Here is a 27,884-nt window from a genome sequence, read left to right as displayed (position 1 = left end):
TTTTGGAGTCTCCCACAGCTAGAAAAACAAGCCCTGATTCTGCCCATAATCATAGTTCTTTGGAATGGCTAATCTGTTTTTCAAAAACAGAAGGGCACAGGGAGCTGCCTTTACAACCACCGTCTGCAGCTATGGGTAAACAGGGAGCCTGAACTTTGAGGTTACCTTGTTATTCGAACCCTGTTGGGTTATTTCCTTAGCTGCGTAATGAAATGAAACAAAAAGTTCATGGCAGTAATAACAACAACTCTGTTTGCAGACAATTTTATCTTTGGAACCCCCTGATGCCAGAGCTCCCTGAGAGTACAGGCCAGGACGTGCACTACCATGGCCCACTGCCAAGCACAGTGGCTGGCTGGCAGGGGCAGGGCGAAAGGGGAGTTCTTAGTTAGGATGTGATGAATGAAGGCACCAAGTTGGAACACAGTTAAAACAATCTTGATCAGATTTAAGGCTAATGCACTTAGCCATCCAGGAAATATTTATTAAAGGTCAGTGTTAAGCCAGGCATTTTTCTGACTGTAGGAAATAGAGCGATGAAGATGATAAGACACTCTCTTGGAGCTCACAATCTGAGAAGGCAGGCAATAAACAACTGCTGTAAAGAGGTGCCTCTGAAGAAAGCCCTGGCTATCTGTTTCCAAAAGGTCACAGCCTTGTAAACTTTATAGAGCACAGTTCTACTTTGCACACATGAGGTCGCCACGAATTGAAATCAACTCAACAGCAACTGGTTTGGTTTGGTTGGTAAAGAGAAAAAGTTTGATGTGATCATCTTGTGGTCAGGGCAAGCCTCTCTGGAGAGAGGGCATTTGAGATCAGAAAGTTGAAAAGGGAGCCAGATCTGAAAGGTTTGGGGAAATGAGCATCCTTGCAGAAGGAACAGTGAAAGAACAAAAGCTCAGAGGTGGAAAAGTGCTGGCTGCATTCAACGAACAGAAAGGAGCCCCGTGTTGCCAGGGCAAAGTGACACCGGAAGAGGTCTTTAAGGGCCAGATCATCCAGGTGAGGAGTTTGGCTTTAATTTTGAGAGCAATGGGACTCCATTGTAGAAAAGGCCATCTCTAACAACCAACTTCTCTCTACTGATTCTGAATATTTTTAGGTTCTTCACGTACTTCTTCATCCCTATGACGTAAATTTTGGTTACCCCCAACTTTTGCAACATAAAACAAAAATGTGAGGCCTATTGTCATGTAAAATGGTTAAGTGCAATTTGTCATTGCTATTACCAGTGTATTTTAGTTTGTAAAATCTTCATACTGGATTTTGTTTACTTCTCATGACCATCTTGTGTGCCCTTGTGGATACCTGACCAGACCTTAGCACAATAACAAATGTTCATGGAATGAAAAAATAACTGCATGAATGATCCCCATTTTACAGATGAGGAAAGTGAGGTTGAAGAGGTCAAGCGCCTCACCCAGGGTAGCACAGTTGATAAGGTGGCAACCACAGCTCAGATTTGCTGACTACTTGCTGGAGCACGTTTCAAAGCATGACATAGCTTTTTAGGTGGACAAATTTTTAACCAGGTATTAACCAGAGAATCTACAGGGCTTGGCATCAGAAAGACATGGTTCAAATCTTGCCACTGCTACTTACTTGACCTTGGGCAAGTCATTTAAATTCTGTAAGCCTCACTTTTCTCGTTTGAAAAACCAGGAAAGATAACATAAACACGCTTCATAAGATTGTTATGAGGGTTAGATAAGATCATTCATTCAATGCAGGTAGTACAATATGCTGCACACAGACAAGTAAGGGTGGTTGACAGCCTGAGACCTTTGTAATCAGGGCATAAAGTGGAGGTAACTATTAACTGGAGTTATGAATACGAAAGAAAAAAAATGCTTTGTGAAGTTCTAAAGCAACGCTCCACCACTTGTCTGTCAGTTTGTTGTACTGTGGCTTGCACGTTGCTGTGATGCTGCTGGAAGCTATGCCACCAGTATTTCAAATACTAGCAGGGTTGTCCATGGTGGGCAGGTTTCAGTGGAGCTTCCAGATCAAGACAGACTAGGAAAGAGGACTTGGCAATCTACTTCTAAAAAAATTGGCCAGTGACATCCTTATGAATAGCAGTAGAACATTGTCCGATGTAGTGCTGGAAGATGAGCCCTTCAGGTTGGAAGGTACTCAAAATACGACGGGGGAAGAGTTGCCTCCTCAAAGCGAGTCAATATTAATGACATGGATAGAGTCAAGCTTTTGGGACCTTCATTTGTTGATGTGGCATGACTCGAAATGAGAAGAAACAGCTGCAAACATCCATTAATAAGTGGGATGTGGAATGCAGAATGCACAAATCTAGGAAAACTGGAAGTTGTCAAAAATGAAATGGAATGCATCAAGATAAATATCCTAGGGCATTCGTGAGCTGAAATAGACTGTTATTGGCCATTTTGAATCAGACTATCATATGGTCTACCATGCTGGAAATAACAAATTGAAGAGGAACATTATGACATTCATTGTCAAAAAGAATTGGTTGACGTTCAACCATTTCAGGAGGCAGCATATGATCAAGAACTGATAGTACTAAAGGAAGAAGTCCAAGCTGCACTGAAGGCATTGGCAAAAAACAAGGCTCCAGGAATTGAAAGAATACCACTGAGACGTTTCAACAAACAGATGCAACAGTCGTCTATGCCAAAAAATTTAGAAGACAGCTAACTGACCAACCAACTGGAAGAGATCCATATTTGTGCCCATTCCAAAGAAAGGTGATCCAACGGAATGCAGTAATTATTGAACAGTATCATTAATACCACAGGCAAGTAAAATTTTGCTGAAGATAATTCAAAAGCAGTTGCAGCAGTACATCCACAGGGAATACCAGAAACTCAAGCGGGGTTCAGGAGAGGAAGTGGAATGAGGGATATACTCGCTGATGTCGGATGGATCTTGATTGAAAGCAGAGAATACCAGAAAGATGTTTACCTGCGTTTTATTGACTATACAAAGGCATTCTCCTTTGCAGATTGTAACAAATTACAGACAACATTGCAGAGAATGGGAATTCTAGAACACTTAATTGTGCTCATGAGGAAACTGTACATAGACCAAGAGGCAGCTGTTTGAATAGAACAAGGGGATTTTGCATGGTTTAAAATTAGGAAAGGTGTGCATCAGGGCTGTATCCTTTCACTGTATTTGTTCAATCTGTTTGTTGAGCAAATAATCCAAGAGGCCGGACTATATGAAGAATGGGGCATCGGTATTGGAGGAAGACTTATTAACAACCTGCGATATTCAGATGACACAACCTCGCTTGCTGAAAGTGAAAAGGACTTGAAGCACTTATAGATGAAGATCAAAGACTACAGCCTTTAGTATGGATTACAACTCAACATAAAGAAAACAAAAATCCTCACAACTGGACCAATAAGCAACATCATGATAAACAGAGTAAAGACTGAATTTGTCAAGAATTTCAGTTTACTTGGATCCACAATCAACACCCATGGAAGCAGCAAGAAATCAAACAACATATTGCATTAGGCGAATCTGCTGCAAAAACCTCTTTAAAAAGTATTAAAAGACAAAGATGTCACTTTGAGGACTAGGGTGCACCTGACTCAAGCCATGGTATTTTCAATTGCCTCATATGCCTATGAAAGCTGGACAATGAATAAGGAAGACCGAAGTAAAATCGATGCATTTGAATTATGGTGTTGGCAAAGAATACCAAATATACCATGGACTACTAGAAGAACGAACAAATCTGTCTTGGAAGAAGTACAGCCAGACTGCTCCTTAGAAGCGAGGATGGTGATACTTTGTCTTGCTTATTTTGGACATGTTATCAGGAGGGACCAGTCCCTGGAGAAGGTCACCATGCTTGGTGAAGTAGAGGGTCAGCAAAAGAGAGGAAGACCCTCAACAAGATGAATCAACACAGTGGCCACAACAATGGGCTCAAATAGCAATGATTGTGAGGATGGCACAGGACTGGGCAGTGTTTCTTTCCGTTGTTCTTGGGGTCGCTATGATCAGAACGGACTCGACTGCACTTAACGGTAACAACAACAAAGCAGTGCTGGTCAACAGAATTAAAATGTGAGCCATATATATAATTAAAATTTTCTAGTAGCCACATTAAAAAAAGCAACAAGAAACAATCTAACTGAATATATTTGTTTAACCCAATATATGTAAAATATTATCATTTCTACATGTAACCAAAATAGAAAACTTAGTAATGGAATATTTTTTTTTTTAATGTAAAGATTTTTTTGTGCATTTCACAGTACATCTCAATTTGAACTAGCCATATTTCAGGTGCACAGTATCCACGTGTGGCTGGTGGCCACCATATTGAATAGTGTGTTTCCACGATTTCCAAGGAAGATTTCTCCACTAAATTCCAGAAGATCTCCTTTGATTTCTTAATATTTGTTGATTTCAGACATGGATTTTAAGAGACATTTGTGCCTTAACAGTCTGACAGGCGAGCCTTCAATCAAGGCTGCTGTTCTATTGAAATGGGTCTCCTGTCCCATTATCGAAACTCTCTTATTAACAAATGAGTGCTTGGTTTCCCCCTCATAATCCTTTCTGCATTGGCAGGCTTTCTCCAAAGGCCCTGAGTCCAGTTCTCCTCAGTCAACACAAGACCCAACACTGGTAGCAACAGGACCAGCTGTGCACCCCCACCAGGCACTGGGGAACAGCCAGTCAATGAGGTGAACACAGTTCAATCTCTGGGAAAAGCTGATTGTCTGTAATCATCCCAAACAACTGTGCTATTCCTGAAAATGCCAGCATAAAGTCCTCCAAAGAAACCACACAAAAGCCACCAGAGAAAGACAGCGACCAAGTAAATCCTGCCCTCGTTCTTACTTGTTACTCTGTCTGCATCATTTGGGGTGAGGGTTACAGGACTGTGCTTGGCCTGGCCTCTTTTCTTGGCCATGGTCAAAGTTATGGCCTCCTCATCTTCCACTGTTACACCCTGGACATCTGGCATGTGTCAAACACAACCCAACGAGATGCCGATGCCCGTGTATTTGCACAAAGGCAAGGTTGTGCAAGCAGCTTTGAGATCTTTTCTTTTTATGTTAATATATTGTATGAAACAGAATATGGATTGTCAGTTTCAAAGAGAGAGACAGAAAAAACAAAATAAAGACGCTAACTTTTTTTGAGCACTTCCTATACTTGAGGCACTGTGCTGCTTACTCACCTCACCAACTTATTTAATCACAACCCTACAAAGTATTTTCCTCCCATTTTACCTGTGGGCTCCTGGGTGATGCAAACGGTTAACACAGTCGGCGCTAACCAAAAGGTTGGAGGTTTGAGTCCACCCAGAGGTGCCTCGGAAGAAAGGCTTGGTGATCTACTTCCAAAAAATCAGCCATTGAAAACCCTATGGAGCACAGTTCTACTCTGACATGCATGAGGTTACCATGAGTAAGAATCAACTCAATGGCAACTGGTTAAAATATAAAATAATTGGTTTTACAGGTAAGGAAATTGAGGTTCAGAGAGGCCAGGTCTCTGAGTACCTGGCAGAGCAGCATACAACCTCAGCTCTGCCTGACTCCAGAGCCTGAACAGTTAACTACTATGCTTCACGGCTTTGCATTTGTTTGACTTTTCCTTACCCCCACCCAAGGCTCAAGGATCACTCTTGTGACTGGTTTTCTCTAAGTCTTGCCCTGCAGAGCTTTGTTTGTGCCACATTTCCTGGATTTCAACGCAGGAGCACATTTCCTGGTTCCTAGGAGTAAAAACAAGCTCCTCTTTAACACTGGCCCCATTGCTGCTTGGCTAATCCACCAGATATATAAAAGAGTGACTGTTCACCACCCAAGGAAAGAGGGCTTCACCTTTTCTGAAAAACAGCAGCATTTCAGCTTTGTGCTCTGGTATGGCAGAGTGGTGAAAGCTTCCAGGACAGGCAGACCTGGGTTTGAATCCTGACCTGATTCCTATCAGCTGTGCAACCTGAAGCAAGAGTTTTGTTATGGAGTAAATTGTGTACCCCCCGACCCCCACCAAGAAAAAAAAGTATAGGTTGTAAATCCTAATCTCTGTGCCAGTGGTTTTGGAGCTCTGGTGCAGCAGTGGTTAAGCATTTGGCTGCTAACTAAAAGGTCAGCAGTTCGAATCCACCAGCTGCTCCTTGGAAACCCTATGGGGCAGTTCGAATCCACCAGCTGCTCCTTGGAAACCCTATAGGGTTGTCTGAGTCAGAATTGACTGAAGGGCAATGGGAAGCCTGTGGTTATAAACCCATTTGTGAATAGGTTGTTATGTTAATGAGGCAGGATTAGTGTAGGGTGTGTCTTGAGTCAACCTCTTAGAAGAAATAAAAGGAGATTAAGTAAGCAGAGATGGGGGAAGATAGATGCCAAGACACACGGAGATCTCCAAAGAACCAGAAACCAGGAGCTGAAGAGGCAAGGACCTTTCCCCAGGATCAACGCAAGAGAGAAAGCCTTCCTCTAGAGCTGTTGCCCTGATTTCAGACTTCTTCCCTCCTAAACTGTGAGAAAATAAATTTGTTAAAGCCACCCACTTATGGTACACACTAGATAACTAAGACATGTCTCAACCTCTCAGTTGCCTCATTTTTTTAAAAGTGGAAATAATAATAGTTCCTTAATCACTGCCTTATTTTAAGAACTTAAAAGAACTTCATATACCTACTAGCAAATTTGAATCACTCAAATGACAAACCACTCATACATGACTTTTCCCTTTTTTCCTTCCCCAAATGCTGCCTGTAAGATAAGACCTTGTTCTTTTGCCTGCATGTATCCACATATTCGGAAACCCTGGTGGCGTAGTGGTTAAGTGCTACAGCTGCTAACCAAAGGGTCGGCAGTTTGAATCCACCAGGCACTCCTTGGAAACTCTATGGGGCAGTTCTACTCTGTCCTATAGGGTCGCTATGAGTCAGAATCGACTCGACGGCACTGGGTTTGGTTTTTTGGGGGGTTTATCCACATATTCTGTGGGGTTTTGTTTTGCAAATATAATTCATGTAATCAGGAGCCACCATTTTGGAGGACAACATTAACTTTCAACTGGCGAAGCTGGTGATTTTCACAATTTGAGTCATTTGTTTATTTTGTCCGTTATTTGTAAAAATCAGGGGGAAACCATGAAAGGGGTTGTTTCCTGGTCTCCCAACTGTGCCACATTCATATTCACAAGGTTTTATCTTCCTGCTTTCTCTCTCAGTCTCCTGTTAAAATTTTCTCCAGATAAGTCCGTAGTATAACTCACTGATAACTTAAATCTTGGCTTGTTCTGGGGGACCTTGGATTTGGACAGATACCACAGACTTAGCCAAGAAGGAGCCTTGCCAATGGAATTTCAGGCAGCAGCTGAGAGACAACTTTTCTAGGAGAACCACCTAGGGAAGTGGTGCACTGAAGACTTTCCCTGGATTACACTGTAAAAGTAGCTAGACACAGCATTTATCCGAGTTTCTTTAAGAGTAGGCAATCTTTCTGGTGGTGATTTTTAACAAGACATTTAAAAGAAGAGGCTCAATTCCTCTTCTGAGTGTCGTATAGCCATTGTACCAACCTGAAATCCCACAATGACACAAATGAAATTAAAGCTAATGTCATATGAAATGAAACTTCAGTGACTGATTTGGGGGCTGTTTTCCCTGCCCCCAGTAGAATGCAGACTATCGGTTTGAAACTTGGTTCTAGAGTTCTTCTTGGGATCTAGTTTCATCCCCTCTGTACAACATGCTCAAGGTGACCCACAAACTCCCTCCTGTTCTCCTAACTCAGATTTCTGTCTCTCACAACAAAGGGAGCTCTTATGTGGCAGCGGGAGGAAAGCAAGGATCCTGGATTTGGCAAAGCCACAGTTTGAACGATGATATGAAACGTCGTGCAAGTTGTTTCTCTTCTCTGAGCTTGGTTTCCTCTTCAGTAATAATGGAAACGCTGACAGGTGCACTCAAGGTCATTATGACCTGAGCTATAGAAGGCCCCTAGCATGGTGCTTGGCACCTAATAAAGATGTGACCATGACCGTTTCTATGAAAAAAGGAGAAAGTTGTAAAAAAGTGGCAACCTCTAAAACACCAGTGCAATTTTTATTTAGCTGTTGCTGTTTCCTCCCCTCCCTAGCTCATCTTCGGCTGAACCTAACTCCACTAAACTTGAAAGCTCTGGGAAGATCTGGAGCTAAAGCAGCAGTTTTTGAGGCTCCCTGGACCAATTTAAAGCCAGGAAAGTATGATCCATCCTACACCTGCCTTCTTTTCTTTCCTCTTTTCCACAAGGCCTTTTAGTCATAATGAAACCATAGTCATCTGGCCTTCTTCACCTCAGCGTTGTCATACTGTGGTTTACTATGAGGCACACTGTGCTGTGAGGAAAACACTCTTGTCATCTGCCATCTTGTCAATAGTAGCACTCTGACTACCCGAAAGAAAAAAAGTGAGAATTTTACCAAATAAGTAAAAAGAAAGAAAAGGAAAAGGGCTAGAGTCTCATATAGTCTCTGGATGGCAATCTGGGATCTTCTATTAAAATTATAAATGTATCTTATGACAATAAATTTATTAAGAGCATATACCTGTAGGGGTAGTTCTGGGGTTTGAGGGTAGGGAGTGGAAGAGAGCTTTTTCTTTTCACCTAATATCCTTTGGTACTGTTTGAATATTTTACCATGAACATATATTTCTTTTGTTGTATTAAAAAAAGAGTTAAGTAAATAAATAACTTCCCTTACAGGATTTATTCTACAGAAACATTTGCTCAAAATATATAAAGATACAAGAATAAGGACGTTCAAAGCAGCATTATTTATCACACCAAAAACCTAAAAAGAACCTAAAGACCCACCGATAGGGGGATGGTAAAATTAGTTATGGTTCATCTATTCTGTGGCTGCCGGAGGCCGTTAACACTGGTTCTTGCTTGTAGGTGGCACCATCGCAGGCTTTCGCAATCTAAGTTACATATTTCTATAACACTTGAAGTTTTTACAGTGAGTAGGAAGGGTTAGTAAGCAGAAAAATAAAACTAATATTTTACAGCAGTCAGAAATGTTAAAAACACTGCACTGTAATACAGTGTTCGCCAGTGACTACAGGAGAAAGCTAAGTGGCATATATCATATGCTGGGTACACAAAATGTTGCCACTCTTTGGCCTTGTAACCTCATAACCCCACTAGCAGTAAGAAGCAGCCATGCAGCACCTGTCACCTGCTCTTCTGAATCCATAGCAATTCAAGATCATGACAGACCCTCTCATGTTCTTCTTGACGGGTAACCATTTTCTTCACAGATTCTAATAACGCAAGTCTGTGTGCCTTTATGTGGGCATATTTCTCTTATAAGTGAAGCAATAGTTTAGGAATAATTTCTGAGCACAATCCATCTTAGATAAAAATATTAGTGACCCTACCATGAAAAAATATTGGTTAAGATTTGCTTACAAAACTGGACAGAGAGAAAAGGACTTATTTGGAAAATCAGAACAAGAGTGTTATGTGGCAGGCACGGAGTATATCCACCCTCAAGGCATCCAGCACACCGTGGCACTCAGTGTCTCTGGTCTGTGAATGCTCTTTCAAAGCCCTCCTGCTTTCCAGAATAGGGAATATGAGGTTTTCAATGAGTTCGAAAGGATATATTATGTATCTTCCTTTCAAGTACTGAAGAGTCAGTAGCCAAATGCTGTAAACTGATAATTTCACCGCATTTCAAGAAATAACTCCCTGCACCAAGGCAAGGGTTCTTTGATATTTGTTAATTGATTAATTAAGGGAACAGCAAGTGAGACCAAGTGTGCAGCAGAAAGTGATATTTGTGAACCCTGTGACAAAATTCTTAATGAAAGTCGCTTTGAGTATGATTTCCAGAATGATTGGCAGGTGGATAAAAATCTCTTGACAATGCAAATGTAGGTTAAAACCAGTCTGCAGGAAGAGTTTAGCTAATAGATGAAAAGTCCCTACAATTAAGGAAAAGACTAACAGTTTTAAACAATTCACAGAGAACAAATATTAATGGCTCTTAAACATATGAAAAGATGCTTAAACTCACTATAACAGAAATGTAAATAAATTACACTGAGATAGTATTTTTTTTTAACCTGTGGGACTAGCAAAGATCAAAACACATGACAATGGTGTTGGTAACATTTTGAGAAAACAGGCCTCTCACATGTGGCCTGGGCAGTGTTTATTAGTACAACTTTTATTTGGTCATATTGGACAGAATAACAGATGCAAATATCCTCTGACACAACAATTTCACTTCTAAAAATGTTTTCTACAGACCAGGGTTTCTCAGCCTCAGCACTACGGACATTTTGGGCTGAATAAGTCTTTGTTGTGGAGGGCTGTCCTATGCATTGTAGATACTTAGCAGGATCTATGTTTTTTTTCTGGCCTCTACCCACCAGATGCCAGTAGAACCTCCACCCCTGCTCCCAGCTGTGACAACAAAAATGTCTCCAGACATTGCCAAATGTCCTCTGGTAGGCAAAATTGCTCCTGGTTGAAAACAACTACTATAGACATACTCGAACATATGGAAAGTGACATGCCTACAAGGTTGTTCATTCCACATTGTTTGTAATAGCAAACAACTGGAAACAGGCTAAATGTCTATCATTAAGAGAAATTTCTTATCCAGACAACAAAATATTATGCAGCCATAAAAAAGGAATGAACAGGTCTTTGTGTATTGCTATGGATTGAACTCTAAAACGTATTGTTAAATGACTAAAAGTAAGGTTAGGATGTGTGTGTATAGTATATTACCATTGTATAGAAAGGAGGGAAAGAAGAATGTTTATTTGTATTTACTTATATATACATAAATTCTCATTGGAAGAATTTAAGAAAATGTTGATCATATTGGTTGGTTTCAGGCAGGGTAACTGGGTGGCTTGGGACAAGGATAGGAGATTTGTCACATTATGTAATTTTTCATTTGAATTATGTAATATGTTATCGATTCAATAATTTTTTAAAATTAGTCTGGATTTTGTAGAAGATTCTCTAACAAAAGTGACTATCAATCCACAGATGGGAAGTTCAATAGGCATAGATGCAAAGGGGCAAAGGTTTATTCCGGCAACAATAATTTTCTTGGTGAACCAATTATACCAATTTGCAACACAGTTGAAAAGCAGTGTGAAATATACTAACCTTTTTTTTTTTAATGTCACTGAGGAGCCCTAGCCGTGCGGTGGTTATGAGCTAACCGAAAGGTCGGCAGCTCTAATTCACCAGCTTCTCAGAAACCCCATGGGGCAGTTCTACTCTGTTCTATAGGGTCACTAGGAATAGGAATCGACTCTACGGCAATAGGTTTGGGTTTTTGGTTTAATGTCACCGAAATTTATAACTGGCTTTTTCTTTTTTTCTTGAATTATAACAACTTTTTCTTGAATTCAGAGAAGTTTGGAGGTCAGAACAGATTTTTGGCAGCAGGTTCATTTGTTCACTGTGTTCCTGGGTTACAGCCATCCAGGTACAGTGTGGAGGCCTGAAAGGACCTCTTTTTCCTGTCTTCCCTGCTCCTCTGAGCTTCTCTATCCAAATGGGCTCTTTGGAAGGACCTCTCCATCTCCAAATGTCAAAACAAACAAACCAGTTGCTGTCGAATTGATTCCAACTCATGGTGACCCCAGGTCAGAGTAGAAGTGTGCTCCATAGCGTTTTCAATGGCTGATTTTTTGGAAGTAGGTCACCAGGCCTTTCTTCTTAGGTGCCTCTGTGTAGACTCAAACCTCTAACCGTTTTGTTAAAAGTGGAGCACATTTTAGCATTTGCAGCATTCCACTCTCTGAACTACAGGCAGTCCCCGGGCTACAAACATCTGACTTATGGACAACTAGTTCTTGCCCTTTAACGCTATGTACATTTGCCCTCACTTTGAAATGATTGCACCAAGTCCTACTCGCAACAAATTCTTCATCACAATGAACTTCGCTTGCTGCACATGCAGCTTTTTAATAAATCACTGAAAAGGCTTCAAGCCTTTCCTTGCACTAAAGTACAGCTGTAAGACTAAATAAGATCCATAGGCACCTGTCCCAACTTACCTACAAATTTGACTTAATGGCACAATTAGGACTGGATCTCATTCATAACCTGGGGGCTGCTTGTATTTAAAAGCAATAGTCATGAGTCATGAATCGTAGTTCCTGTTGCAATTCCATGGATCTAGTGTTCTCAGGCTTTAGTCATTTGCATCCCAACTCTTTTGCAATTTCTGTTCTAATCTGGTACCATCAAATGGTATTCAATTTTAATATTATTCTTCCATTAACTTACTTTTTTGCTTAAACGAATATATTCTAAAAGGAAAATTTAATCACTACTATAAATAAAAAAACAGTATTTTCTAATATAAATTGTAGTGAACATGTAACTATTAAGTTAAAAACATGATCAAAAGCATATTTATCCATCTGCCATTTTGGGTGCTCCCAGTGATACCCCACTTTGGGAAATACGAAGTTAGATCATTGTACATGAAGTTGGCTACTGTATGGGTTGTAAAGATAGATGAAGTTTGGTGTTAGTGACTCCCTGGTCTCCTTTTTTGGGACCCTGGTCCTGAATGATAGCATCTACATGGAGTTCCTTCTTGTATTACCACTCTGGGTATAACCATCCCAGAACATTATTCCCAGAAAGTGTGCAATGAAGGGTATCTATTATTATTATTGGGGTCATTATGAATCAGAATCGATTCAGTGGCAACTGGTATGGTTTGGTTTTGGGTAGGTGCAAAAGGTCACTGCACTTGGCTGCTAGTCAAAAGCTTAGAGGCTCAAGTCTACCCAGAAGTGCCTTGGAAAAAAGTCCTGTTGATTTACTTCTAGAAAATCCGCCACTGAAAACCCTGTGGAGCACAGTTCTACTCTGACACACATGGGGTCACCATGAGTTGGAATCCTCTCGATGACAATTGGTTTTGGTGTATTATTATTAGTTAATCTGGTAAACTAAACAGAGGTGAGCCTTACGCAGCATATGCTCCTTTGTTAAGGTTGCCCCAGGCACAGGAATAGAACTCAATTTTGTTAGCCCACTGAGTCCGGGTGAACAGAAGCATACACTGCGAACTAGTAGTGAGGGACACGATGGCCAAGATGCTTGTGTTGGTTTTTCAGAGAATTCTTATCAAAGGAAATCATATTTGGGCAACCAAATAGTTATCATGAAAGATGGCACTGGTGAGTATGGAGTCCAAACACTGGGAACCACTTCCTCTCCAGGCAACGTGTCACTTTTACACTTCTTGCCACTCTTATGATCTTGGGCAAAATTACTTAACTTCTCTGCGTCTCAATTTCCTCCTCTTTAAAAGAGAATTTTACTTGTACTTACTTCAAAGAACTTGTGAGAAAATCCACAGAAAAATGTTCTGTCCACTGCTAGCTGTGATGCCGATTGTTGTTGATGATGTTGTTTTCACTGTTACTCAGGACAACGGGGGCACTCCCGCTGGTCCCCACTCATGACCTTCATTAGACGGTGGTGGAAACTCACATGAATCCTTGACCAACTCTCCCTTATCAGCCACCACAGCTTCTGTGACAAGACTTCTACACAAAGAATCTTAGATCTGAAAATGCCCACTGAAGGATATTTAACTCAGCTTTTGATATTTATCCCATATGTATGACCTAGGAAAAGATAATTAACTTCTGTAAGTCTCTACTTTTCTCATCTATAAAATGGGGATAATGATAGGACCTAATGCATGTCACTATGAGACGGGATCGACTCGACGGCACTGGGTTTTAATGCATGTGGTGATATTATTGTGAATATTTATGATATGATACACAAAAAGCACTTAATCCAGTGTCCTGGAACACAGCAAGAACTTATTAAATATTAAAAAATATTGGCTCTTATTATTTTAGATTTGATCTTGGTTACATTTAAACATCTGCCTTCTCACATTCTTGGTGCCATGTTCCGATTTTGGCAACTTGCTTATTTTATCAGCCACAGTTATTAATCATCTCTTGGTTCACTTCCTGGGAAGGTTTCCATGTTTAGCTAATCTCTATCTCTTTTTGTGAATTTCTGGTATCATTGGCAGAGAGATACTATTGTACAGTTTTTTCTTGTTCGAGCTGGAAGGGTTAGAGGTGAAATTATTTTCTAAACTGACTCTTGTCCTTCCAGTACTTACTATGCAATCGATACCCTAGGGGGACCAGAGTCTTAGAATCGGAAGGCACCTTGGTAGTCTTTGAAGGTCAAGGGACAGGCCAGGGGGGTAGCGTTCTGGGCAGCCTCCCTGTTCCTACTTTAACCACAGTGGTTCATTCCATTTCCATCTGTTTTAGATATAGAAATGTGGATAACATGTATGATTTTGTTCCAAAAGAGGGTCCTGCTGCTTTAAAAAGAATGAAAACCACTGATCTAGTCCATTCCCTTGATTTTATGGATAAGGAATCTAAACTCAAGGGAGAGCAAGGAATTGACCAAGGTTATCCAGGTAATGAGTGCAATGCCTCCATTCTATTAAGTTGCCCTGTTTTTAACCACCTCACCACATACCACTTTTCTAGAATTACAACCTGTCTGGGACCTTCCATCCCTTAGGCCCTGTCTAAAACTGTGACTGACCTCTAAGGAGCAGACATAAATGGTTTATGTGATATCCTTTTGATATTTCGTTTGTTTCTTGGTAAAGATGCTTGATGATCTAACCCAAAGAGCTCAATCATGTGATCCTTTTAGACTTCCCAAGAGAATCAATTAAGCAGATTGATTTTTGTGGAGTGGAAGGTTTTTTGGTACTCCTTAAATTTTACTACATAGATGGAAGACTCATTTACCTGTATATGTTGTTGTTGTTGTATGCCTTTGAGTTGATTCCGACTCATAGTGGCCCAGTGTGACCAAATAGAACTGCCCCATAGGGTTTCCTAGACTGTAATCTTTATGGGAGCAGATCACCAGGTCTTTTCTCCCGAGGAGTGGCTGGTGGGTTCAAACTGCCGACCTTTTGGTTAGCAGCCAAGCGCTTAACCATTGTGTCACCAGGGCTCTTTAACATGTATATAGGATTAACTTTAAATCGAATCATCTCACCCATTTATAAAATATTATATATTCTCTCTCATTATAATGTTCACAGCCTATAAAGGTAAATAGTATACCTGAAAATCACCATAAGGAAAGAATTCTTTCGTTTTTATTAGCCTGTTCTTAGAATCTTCTATAACTGTTCCAGTAACAAATATGATGCCATTTTCGGCCTTGTGCATCACTTCAGTCTCTTTGGAGGATGGTAGAAGCCAGAAAGTGTTCTTATCCTATGACACAGTTATCCCACTTGTGGAACTCTATCTAAAGAACAGATTTTTAAAAGGAAATAGCCCTATATTAGGTATGCTAGTATTTTCAAAGTATTTTCACTACACCTGGAAACAACTCATCCAAATCCACAAAATAGACAAGGGTATCCCTAAAATGGAGTCCTGGTGGCATAGTGGTTAAGATCTCAGCTGCTAACCAAAAGGTCAGCAGTTCAAATTTACAGCTGCTCCTTGGGAATCCTATGGGACAATTAAACTTTGCCCTATAGGGTTGCTATGAGTCAGAACCAACTTGATGGCACCTAACAACAAGAACAACGTCTCTGAAATGAAACAACTCAACCATTAAAAAACCACATATATGAGAAAATGATTTCTTTGGTGGCCATATATATAAAAATGTATCTACAGAAGAATAAATGGAAAAAGTAGAATACAAAATTGTCTTATGCATTGGGATTATAACTACATGAAAGTTATGTCCACATGAGAGATAAGGGAAGTGTCCACAGAGATATGTATATTGATGCCTTTAGACAAAAGCATTATGGAGAATATTTTGGGTGTAATTATTTCATTAATCTTTTCAACAATATGGGGATATGAAAGCTTATCATTTTGTCTGTTCAGATTTCTCAAAATCGACTTAATTCTATTTTGTTTTCAGTCTTTGATGCTAAAGGCTGCCCGAGCTTAGTGATGGCTCTAAGCCAAGTTATACATCAGGTGCTATTCCATTAAAACATGGAGTAGGATCCTGGACACAGTACCCTCTGGAAGAGGGATACTAGAAGAAAGTTAAAACATAAAACAGCTGAAGAACTCATAGAATACCATATAACACAAAAGGTCAGAAGAACTAATTAATTCTGGACTACTGCAGTAGGCTCTGCCTGACTTCCTGGCTTCTGCTACTCCTGCCCCTTGTATAATCTGCTATCCCCAAATCTGCCCAAATAGTCCTTCCAAATGTAAAATGGATGGGATCACTCTCCTGCTTTAACCCTTCAGTAGCTTTTGCTTATACCCCACGGCCATCGAGTCGATTCCAGTGAATACTGACCCTATAGGACAGAGCAGAACTGCCCCATAGGATTTCCAAGGCTGTAAATCTTTACCGAAACAGGCTGCCACAACTTTCTCCTGAGGAGCAGCTGGTGGGTTTGAACCACCGACCTTTTGCTAGCAGCAGAGCACTTAACAACTGTCCCACCAGGGCACCTTGCTTTTTGTTATAGTTGGGATAAGAATCCAAACTCCACAAGGGTCCACGTATATTGGCTTCTGCCTCCTCATCTTGGACTTCCACTCTTGAACTCTGTATGTTTGAGTCTGTTACTCAAACAGGCCAAGCCTTTTCCCACCTAGGTTCTTTGCATTTGTGCCTTCCTCGCCTGGAATGCTCTCCCATATTTCTTGACTGGCTCTTTCTCATCCTTCAAGCCTCCACCAAATATAAATTCCTTCTCTGACCAACCCTCCTCCCAACCCGGCCAGCTACGGCTAGGTGTTTTCATAGAACCTACCACAGTCTGCATCTATCCTATGTATTTATATACTTGCTTGTTATCTGTTTTGTCTGTGTCTTCCACTAGAATGTAAATTTATGAGGGCAGAAACCTTGTTTTTTTAACCACTGTGTGTGCCTGGCGCATAGTAAATGCTTAAGAAATGTTTGTTGAACAAATGAATGAATCTAAGTGTACCAAAATAGAAACGTTTCTTGGATACAATGTTAGGCGAAACAAAAAGGTCTTGGCATAATATATGCAGTTTTGGGAAAAAAAAAAAAAGCCCTATATTTGATTTTTTTTGTAACACGCATATATAATTTCTATGATTTTTTTTAATTAAAAAAGGAAAATTAAAAAAATGAGAAGCCTACTTATAAATGACTTCAGGTTAATGGGAATTATATGGCAACATAAGACCTTGGATCAAGTTTTTATTCTAGTAAATTACCAATAAAACTTTTTACTGAATTTCAAGGGCTGGGGTAAACATTTGATCTAGAACGGGAATTGTATGTTCATGAGAAACCATTTCAAAACTTCGTTCCCTCTTCTGGATCTCTTTTACTGAGGTCCCCGAGTGTCATGAAGGGAAGCCCGAACTGCTCTCTGCATGAAAATCGTATCCTGGAAGTATTACTTTATTTTCAGTAGGCCTATCAACTCACTGACAAATGGAAGAATTTATTGTTAGTTAAGGAAATAGTGGATAAGGATTTAATATTTAGGCAACGAAAATTTTAGAAGAGCTTTAAAGTGGTTTTCTGACTCAATTCTAGATTTGATACTCATAACGGCAGAGTAGAACTGCCCCATAGAGTTCCCAAGGAGTGGCTGGTGGATTCAAACAGCCATTCTTTTGGTTAGCAGTTGAGCTCTTAACTACTGCACCACCAAGGCTCTGATGAATAGAATTTATTGTTAGTAAGGAAATAGTGGATAAGGATTTAATATATTTAGACAACGAAAATTTTAGAAGAGCTTTAAATTGGTTTTCTGATTCAATTTCTGGATTCGATATGTTGTTGTTAGTTGCCATCGAGTAAGCCCTGACTCCTGGTAGCCCCACGTACAACGGAACAAAACGTTTCCCAGTCCTGTACCATCTTCATGATTGTTGGTATGTCTGAGTCCATTTTTGCAGCTATTATGTCCATCCACCTCACTGAGGGTTTCCCTCATCTTGGCTGACCCTCCACTTTAACAAATATGTCATTCTCCAGCAATCGGTCGCCGCTGATGATGCAGCCAAAGTAAATGAGCAGAACTCTGAGCACAATATTCTGTGATCCACAGGGTTTTCATTGGATAATTTTCGGAAGTAGATCACCAGGCCTTTCTTTCTAGTGTTTCTTAGTCTGGAAGCTCTGCTGAAACCTGTCCACCATGGGTGACCTTGCTGGTGTTTGGAATACCAGTGGCGTAGCTTCCAGCATCATAGCAACATGCAAGCCGCCACAGTACAACAAACCGACAGATGGGTGGTGTGATTTGATATAAAGTTGTCTTATTTTATGTGAACCTCATAGTTCAAGAAACTGGATGCTTGTGTTTTCAGTTAAACCTCTCTTGCATACTGAGCCAGAAACTGAGCTCTCATATTGACAGTATTTCTCCATGGCCTATTTTTACTGTAGAAATTGATTAATGTGTATACCAGTCCCTCGGCTGCAGCTATCGAATCTAATTTTAATGTAGGAGTATTCACCTCCAAAACAAAAATCTTCCATGCAAAGGCTGTCTCCATGAGACATCAACATCACTACACACAGGCAAAAAATCAATTTATGATGAAACTCTATTAAGGCAGACATCCAAATTGCACATTTGGGACCTTGGGTGACCTAATTGTATAGTACTTTTCTTGGGTTCTCACTTTTCTTTACCTGGTTAGACAAGGCCCATCTGCTTTTCTGAATTCACTTTGAGTTAGGTGACCTTTGTTCACTCACCAGGTATTTAATAACCATCTGCTATATGCCCAGCACTCTTCTAGATGTTGGGGATACGGCGATTGAGCAAGATAGTCAAGACAGAAAATAAACAAGGAGGCACGTTAATAAACTCAACAAATACGTACAGATACTGGAGTAATGAAATATCTATGTGCTTTAAAAAAAAAAAGAAACAGGACACTGGGAAAATATTTGAAGAAATTGAAGACAAGAAAGAAACAACCCTAAAAATATAGGGAGAAAGAGTGTTGTAGGCAGATGGAGGCAGCTAATGCAAAGACCCTGCATCGGCATGACCCTAAGAATGAGTCCCTCCCTAAGTGCGTGCCTCACTTGCCTCACCCTATTCCTGGCCCTAACGGGAGAGTAAGCTTCAAAAGAGGAAAGAGCCTGGAAAAGAGAAAGGGCTTAGAAAGAAGAAAGAAGACAGAAGTGATAGAAGTCTCATGGATAACAGAGTGTGGTGTGAAATGACATTGGAAAAGCAGGCAGGGACCACTGGATGAAGTGTTTTGTAGGTCATAGTTGAAAATGACCTAGAAGGCTCCTGAATCATGTAGGAATGAAGTGGAGAGATACCACGTCTGATGAAAGTCTCAGGCAAAAATGCTCAGGTAGCCTCAGCAAGCTCTAAGAAATTGATCTGCAAAGCAGTTAGCTGCAAGAAGGAAAGAAGGAAGAATAAGGCAGGATAGAAGGAAAAAGAGGACAAAGTTGTTTGTCCTCTTAAAAGGAATTGGAGCCTGGGGGGCTGGCCTGCCTGCTGGTTCCTACCTGTGCCTCTCTGATCCGACTCTTAAAATTCCAACTACCTGAATCTCTCTCTTCTTCCTTCAAGGCAAGGCCATGAACCGCTACTGCAGTGGTTAAGTACTTGGCTGCTAACCAAAAGGTTGGTGGTTCGAAACCACTAGCTATTCAGCGGGAGAAAGATGTGGCGATCTGCTTCTGTAAAGATTAAAGCCTTGGATGCGCTATGGGGCAGTTCTACTTTGTCCTATAGACTCGACGGCAATGAGTTTTGGTGACGCCCAGAAATCTCTCTCTCTTTTTTGAAGTCTTTTGTTCTCTATTCATTTGGCATTGAACTTTGTTTCGTTAGGGGTTCACTTGTTAAACTCTAACCTTTCCAACTGGATATATATCTCACATTCTTCCTTCTTCCCTTCCTTTCTCCCTACCTCCCTTTTTCCTTCTACAAATAATTGTTGAGTAAATAGTATGCGTCAGGCACTATACTTGACACTGGAGTTACCATCTTCAGCAAATTGACTGCCTCCACGGCTGCCTGCTCTTATGAAACTTATAGTCTAATGTGATGTGTGTGTGCATGTGAGAGAGAGAGACATTAATAAAATAATCTCATTAACAAATGGGTAATTACAACTTCGTCATGTGCTGTAAGAAAGGGTGCATGTTGCACAGCACAGCATAGCAGGAGGAGATGACCTGGTCTATAGAAATCAAGGAAGGCTTCCCTAAGCTAAAAAAACCAAAACCAAACCCAGTGCCGTCGAGTCAGTTCCAACTCATAGCAACCCTACAGGACAGGGTGGAACTGCCCCATAGAGTTTCCAAGGAGCACCTGGCAGATTCGAACTGCCGACCCTTTGGTTAGCAGTCGTAGTACTTAACCACTACACTACCAGCGTTTCCTCCCTAAGCTAGTGACATTTAAAATGAGCCCTTAAGGTTGAAGAAAATCTGGTATGGTTGGAGCCCAGATAGATGGGAGAAAGAGGGGCACCAGCTGAGACAAAGGAGACCCTGCAGTAGATTCTGGCATCCACCCTCAGCACAGTGGGAACAGTCACTGAGGGACATGTCAGCTTTCTCCATTTGAAAAGCTCACTTTGGCTGCTATGTGGAGAATGGAGTGGAGGCGGGGATAGAGGATGCAGAGAGGCTGTTAGGAGGCTGTAGCAGTCCCAGGCGACAGATGCCAGAAACTTCCACTAGGGCAGGTGGAAGCAGAGTCTGCCAAGCCTCTCATTTCTTTGTGGATACATATTACGTCTCCCAGAAGTGAATGAAAAACAAAGAGTTGCTCTGGAATATGTGTGGAAATGATGGAGCTCATGACATCCCTCACAGGGAAGACCCCTGTGGTATGGGGGTGCTGATTTCCAAGACTGCTCTTTGCATTGAGGACTTCAGAGCAAGAGAGCATTGCACATTCTGTCATAACTCTGTGGAGGCCCTGGTTACCTACAAGTAACAACTGCTAAAAATAATAATCACCACTTATCAGAGAGGCTGTAGGCTCTGGAGATATTTGGGACCTCAGGCAAGTTACTTAAACTCTCTTTGCTTCAGTTTCCTTCTCTGTAAATCTGGGTAATAATAGTCCCTAACTTCCAGGGCGGTTGTAAGGATTAGCAGTTCCTAGGTGGTGCAAACCATTAATATGCTCAGCCGCTAACTGAAAAATTGGAGGTTCACGTCCACTGAGAGGTGCCTTGGAAGAATAGGCCTGGCAATCAATTTCTGAAAAATCAGCCATCGAAAACACTATGGAGCATAGTTCAACTCTGACATACATGGCGTTGCCATGAGTCAGAATCGACTTGATGGCAACCGGTTTTTGTAAGGATTAAATGAAATGATTCACATTTAACACAGTGTCTGACACATAGTAAGTGCTCAATAAAGGTTAGTTATTACTATCAGAATAGGTAACCTCCACCTCGTTAATGGGAAATAACATCAAGAAAGAATGTTTACTCAGCTTTTAAAAAGTGAATAGCTTTTTAAAGGTAGTACCACATTAAGTCACACAGCCCTAGAGTGGGGAAGCAGGTCTTTGACCCAGATCTGTCTGACACCAGAAGCTGTGTTTTTGAATGCTATGCAATAACGTTTCCTAAAGCAAGGAAAGGTGCCCCTGGTGTAATGGTTGAGCAAGCGCTTGACTGCTAACGAAAAGGTTGGTGGTTTTAACCCGCCAGAGGCTCTGCAGGAGAGAAGAGCTGGCAATCTGCTCCTGTAAAGATTAAAAAAAAAAAGAAAAAAAAAATTTTTTTTTTTTTTTGCCAGCCTAGGAAACCCTATGAGACAGTTCCACTCTGTCCTATAGGGCCCTTATTGTCAGAATCAACTCAATGGCACGTAACAACAACAGCAAAAATAAACAAAGTAAGGCAAGGGAACATCTCCATATCCGCCAGCTTTGATTTTGGAAGAAGGCATGGTGACCCATGTGCCTCAGAGTAGAACTGTGCTACACAGTTTTCAGTGGCTGATTTTTTAGAAGTAGATTATCAGGGCTTTCTTCTGCGGTGCCTCTGCATGGATCCTCCAACCTTTTGGTTAGCAGCTGAGCATCTTAACTATTTGCACCACTCGGGGACTTGAATAATGGTCTTACCAAGTAGTAATTAACGTTAAGCTTTTAACATACTTTTCTCATGAAATACTCAACACTACTTGAGGTAGGTGACCCTGGGTCCTTACTTTACAAATGGAAAACAGTACTAAAAAGGTTAGATATCTTGCCTGACATCTAGGAAGTGGCTGGATTTGAGCCAGCTCTAGTTGGCTGCTCTGGCCTCACCAGTCTATGATGTTTGTCTCTGTCTATGCTGCCTCTTCATTCCTGTGCTTACTTAACAGACAAGGCCCTCAGTTTCTCTCTTTACCCCTGAACAGGATATAATATCAGTCACGCGCAGCTAAGTACAGGTAGTCCCTAACTTATGATGCATTCGAGTTACAGTGAACAGCACTTACAACTGCCTGTTTTTTGTGTGTGTGTGTATGTACATCTTACCATTAGTAATATGTAGTACATATGATGTGTGTATTGAAGTTGTCAAGGATTTCATTTTACTTGGATCCACAATCAACATCCACAGTAGCAGCAGTCAAGAAATCAAAAGACAGATTGCACTGGGCAAATCTGCAAAAGACCTCTTTAAAGTGTTAGAAAGCAAAGATATCACCTTGAAGACTAAGGTGCACCTAACACAAGCAATGGTGTTTTCAGTCACCTCATATGCATGCAAAAGCTGGAATAAGTAAGACCAAAGAATTGACGCCTTTGAATTGTGGTGTTGGCGAAGAATACTGACTATACGATGGACTGCTGAAAGAATGAACAAATCTGTCTTGGAAGAAGTACAACCAGAATGCTTCTTAGAAGCAAGGATGGCGAGACTACGTCTCACATACTTTGGACATGTTATCAGGAGGGATCACTCCCTGGAGAAGGACATAATGCTAGGTAAAGTACAGGGTCAGTGAAGGAGAAGAAGACCCTCAATGAGACGGATTGACACCGTGGCCGCCACAATGGGCTCAAGCATAGCAACTTTTGTGAGGATGGCGCAGGACCAGGCAGTGTTTGGTTCTGTTGTACGTAAGGTTGCCATGAGTCGGAACTGACTCGTCAGCACCTAACAACAACAACAACAACACAATGTTGCAATGTGTAATTTTGCTGATGTTATCATTCTCAAGCCAACTCTCAAAGACAAAGATTGGGTTTATAAAGATACTGATAATAAAAGGGAATAATAATGAAAACAACAAAAAAAACTGAGGTATTCAACTTAACGTCAGAACCAACTTATGATGGAGTAGTCATCGGAAGGGAACCCTGTTGCAAGTTGAGGACTACTTGTATGTTGTCCAGTTGGTGACTACCTCTCCAGGGGCTGTTTACATTTAAGCTGCTGGTGGTGTGCTGGATCTGGCTTGTACTGGCCTACAAAAGCCAGCTGCTAAATTTTCGGGAATGTTGTCAGTCAGTAGATGCCACATTTGTACTTTGAAATAGCCATGGTGGGAGTATCTACATCAGGGATATCACCAAACACTATGAATCGGGGCTCCTAACACTTCCTTCTCCACCATTGCAGAGGTTGTTAAGGATTTACCAACACACCGCTGGGCTCTTACCTCTCACTGTCTTCTGTTAAAGAATTTCAACCATCAGAGACCACTTTGCAAAGAAATCGGCAAGCACAGGGGAACGTGTGAAATCACACCCACCTGCAAGCTGCTACCTGCCCACTCTATGCTTCTTTGTGGATCTTCTAGAGATGATTTTAGCCCACTGATCCAGCATGGTGAAAGGGCTTCCTGGCCTTTCTGAAAACACTTGAACATCTCAACAGGGGAAACAGGCATCTTACGCCAGAACTAAATCCATGTTAAAATAAGAGGCTCGCTTATTCTATCAGCATTATAATGACAAGAGACATCAGTATTAAAAATTAGAAAAAAAAGGTTTAATTTGCAGAATTTACAGAATTTGCTCCTGAGTACGTGGAAGAGTTGTTTTTCATATAGTATAAAATCACAGACTGTCAGAACTACAAGGAACACAATTCAAATGAAAAAAGAGAAAAAGAAGCTGAGACCCCGAGAGGCTCAGCTTCACACAGCTCATGATGTGTGCACGTCTCTCCGCACAAACTTATATTTAGTCACAGCATAGAAGGAATCCAGGACCCTGCTTTTAGCTTGTCTTTGAAGAATTCTTTAATCTTTCCCTTCATTTGAAAATGAATATGTTATGCCAGCCTACTACTAGCTCCTTCAGAGACGGTACAAATAATGGCTCATTCTTAGTACGTGACAGGACCTATGCTCAGTACAGTCGATCCTCATTATTCCTGTATTCCATATTTGCAAATTTGTCTACTTGCTAAAACTTATTTGTGACTCCAGAATCAACACTTGCAGTGTTTTTGTGGACATGTACCGAGCATTGAAAAATTTGAGTTGTTCATCATGCGCAGTGTCTGCTGAAGCTGAACGAAGTGATGTGCTGCCTTCTGGTTTCCACTCTCATATTGCAAACAAATGTCCTTATTGTGGTATAATTAATGTCATGTTTTCTCCATGTTTGTACTTTTTGTCGGTGATTTCTCTGTTTAAAATGGCCCCGAAGGGTAGTGCTAAAGTGCTATCTAGCGTTCCTAAGCGCAAGAAGACTGTGATGTACCCTATGGAGAAACCATGTGCTGTTATAAAAAAAAAAAAACTGTTATAGGTGGTCACTAATTCCGTGTTCACAGTAATTTCATAGAACAGAGTTACTGTGAATAACAAGGATTGCTTGTACTTTATATATTAAGTTGAGCTATATAAAATTGCCTATATATCTAACCATTTCTATCTATGAAATGGTACTTTCAAATAGTTCAGCCTAAGTACATTCTCTCTCTTCCACTTTATCATTTTATCATGACGTGGGTACTCTCATCACACCCATTTACAGATCAGAAGACTGAGGCTTTAATTTCAAAATAAAAAGTTCCTTCTCATAAATATTACGCTATTGCTTTTTCTGGGGAATGCATGTGCACTTCTTCGTGCAAATCGGTGGCCCTAAACAATGGTAGATAATTAGGACATGAATCTGTAATAACTCATTTATCTTAACTTTCTCAGTGACCTTGGAGAAATTTCTAACCAATAAATTTCTATGCTATTTAAAGAAATGCTTTTAAAATAGTTATTTAGGTATATAAACTGTAGGCATTAGAAAACAAAAAACTTGATTTTTGTTTTCATGTATTTTCTATATCCTATACGGAAACTTTAGGGATTTTAGCCCAGGGCTCGCCCATGCACAGAATGAATTACGCTGTAATTTTTCATAATGCTCAAATGAAGCACAGTGATTTCACAACATCGTCTAAAGAAAAATTATAACCAACAAAATTCTGAATCAAGACCACTCGGCTTGTGATTATTTACGAATAATACTGCACTGAATTCTCTGCTCAGGAACTGTTATCAGTATCAGGACTAACAAGTGAGATGGTGCTATGTGGAGTCAGGAAAAAAAAAATTGGCAAAAACTGTAACGTGGACTTTGAAAAGAGAATATTTAAAGGCCGGTGATAACTCTTTCGATATGGAACAAGAACCTTAGATGTCCCACTCACAATAAGAAACATATTGACTGATGCCATGTGATTTATCAGCTCTGTATGTTGACTCTCTGAAGTTCAAAACTTGGCTACTGGCCCTATGTTCCTTTAGTCAACAAATATTTATTGAGCACCTATCAAAGGGGCCTTCTACATAATCAGTAATCACCATATGTTTTCTGACTGACCGGTATTGTTATCAATTAGAGTCTGCTAAATTGCTTCTCGTTTTGTGAAAAGGAGATGAGCAAGTCTTATCCCCTCTTAAAAAAAAAGAAAAAAAAAAAAAGGCAGTATTATTTCACCTACTGCATAAAAGGGTCAATCACCCACAGGCTGCATATAACTGTCCAGCCTTATTCAGGACTCCATTCACTGAATGCTTCAAAGCCTGACTCTCAAAAGACCCCATCCTCCTGCCTGCACTTACTAAGTCAGATCCCAACAAGGACTCAGAGCAGCTTTGTCCACACCTGACCGTTAAGCACCTAATGTTATTTCTCCTTCAGTAAAATAAAGGTGGCAACCCCTTTCCTACCACCCTAATAATGGAAAAAGTACAGTGATATAGTAAGAAATCAAACATGTATTGATGAATTGCTCAGAAGTACTAAACAAGTGCCTCTTCATTGAATAAAAGAAATTTTTAAAGAAGGAAGGGACCTTTCTTTTTAAAGAAAGAAAGAACAAGAGACTCTTGCTCAGGCTCAATCATCCAGTGAGAAGTGGTTTGGTCTCCAGATCACTTGCCCAGTGCTTTTTCTACCAAACTACATTGTTATGATTATTCATGTTGCTCCTGTAATTGCTGACGTTTCAGAATGTGAGAGTATCTTTAGACATACAAAAAGATTGACTTAGCTAAGCAGCTATTACCTTATGGATAAGAGCTGCTGGTCCTCACCACAGGTCACTTTTTGCTTGGTAATACTAGTTTCCTGGGAAGTTTTCCAAGGGCTTAAGGGGTTTACCATTGTGCCATGCAAATTTTGGGCAACACCATATTCAATTAAATGCCCAGGGAATATTATTCCAAGATGTCAGGCGACTGGTGACCGTTGACACAAATGGGTTGAATTAAAGAAAATACTGATTTTATCTACCACAGTTTGAATTCTGGCTCCACCACCTGACTAGCTGTCAAATCCGTGGGCAAATTACTCAAGGGCTCTGAGCCTCTGGACCCATCATGTAACCATTCCTGGTACCAGTTGCCTTCACTGTAAAATAAGGAAACTGGGCAATATCATCTGTCAGCTTCCATCAGATGTTAATATTTTATTAAGCAATGTCCCATAACACGTAGCATATTTCAAATGAAGTTCAAGTTATATCTAATCAAAACATTTGCTATGTATAATATTATCATAATTTTAAAATTAAGCTTAACCCTTGCGGGAAAAAGAAGCTGATGGCTATTCAACTCACAGCTCTATGATTTTTAGAACTGAAACCACCATGTACAGCTACCTCACCTCTTGACAAGCATGTCTGTGTCCCCCGTTTTCTATTTTATTCCATATAAATCACCCCAGTACAAATATAAAATACTATTCAAAGAAAGACAAAACAAAGTGCTCACATACCCCATGGCGGTCCTCAAAGTATGCCAGGCTGGTTTTGGTTAAAACAAAGAAGCGAACTTTAAAGTTCGAGGGAGAAGTTCTTCTCTTCTGTTGGGATTTCTTGATGAGCTGTTCTTCCAGGAGGATAAAGTTGTTCATGATCCAATTCTTGAAAAGTGATGTGCCTTGGGCATCACCCCTTAGCACAACCAGAGGAAAGAGCTTCTGGGCAAGGAATGCGACGGGGAGGCCGTTGATCTTCAGGGAGTTGTTCAAAGGCAACTTGCCTCCAACGTTATCTTTCTATCAAGGTTCAGTCAGCATTGCAGAGCTTCCCCCTGATGTCAAAGACTAAAACCACATCCTTTCAAAATTCACAAAAGAGGTATATGTGAAAAAAAAAATTACACCCTTTGCTACATGGTTTGGAAATGGTATTTGAAGAACCTTAGACTCAAAATGATATTAAGGACTAGAATTTAATCTTTAGTCCATCTAACAGCACAAGGGGTAGGAATATGGGCTCTGGAATCAATTAGGCCTACCCAAGTTGACATACATTTTTGAGGAACACAATTCAATCCATAACACTAGTCATATATCTTGCCTTATGGTTAGTATGTAAGTTGAAACATAGTATGTGAATCCTACTTCCAGCAAGAAGTAAAGAACCA

General features: G+C 40.6%; 1 protein-coding gene across 2 annotated transcripts in view; it reads right to left on the bottom strand.

Moving 5' to 3' along the window:
- ITK (IL2 inducible T cell kinase) overlaps positions 1-27,525 on the bottom strand; it is an 81,681-nt gene extending 54,156 nt beyond the window's left edge. The window contains exon 1 of one of the 2 annotated variants that reach the window (XM_064278825.1): positions 27,232-27,525. In XM_064278825.1, the coding sequence (XP_064134895.1) occupies positions 27,232-27,369 (138 nt within the window). In that variant the 5' untranslated portion in view covers positions 27,370-27,525. The remainder of the gene's footprint in view (positions 1-27,231) is intronic. The other variant, XM_064278819.1, reaches the window with a different exon arrangement.
- Between the last annotated feature and the right edge of the window lie 359 nt (positions 27,526-27,884).

Source organism: Loxodonta africana, chromosome 2, assembly GCF_030014295.1.
Source record: "Loxodonta africana isolate mLoxAfr1 chromosome 2, mLoxAfr1.hap2, whole genome shotgun sequence".
Classification (NCBI taxonomy): Eukaryota; Metazoa; Chordata; class Mammalia; order Proboscidea; family Elephantidae; genus Loxodonta; species Loxodonta africana.
Note: the sequence above shows the minus strand (reverse complement) of the source record. Positions and strands in the feature narration are given on the sequence as shown.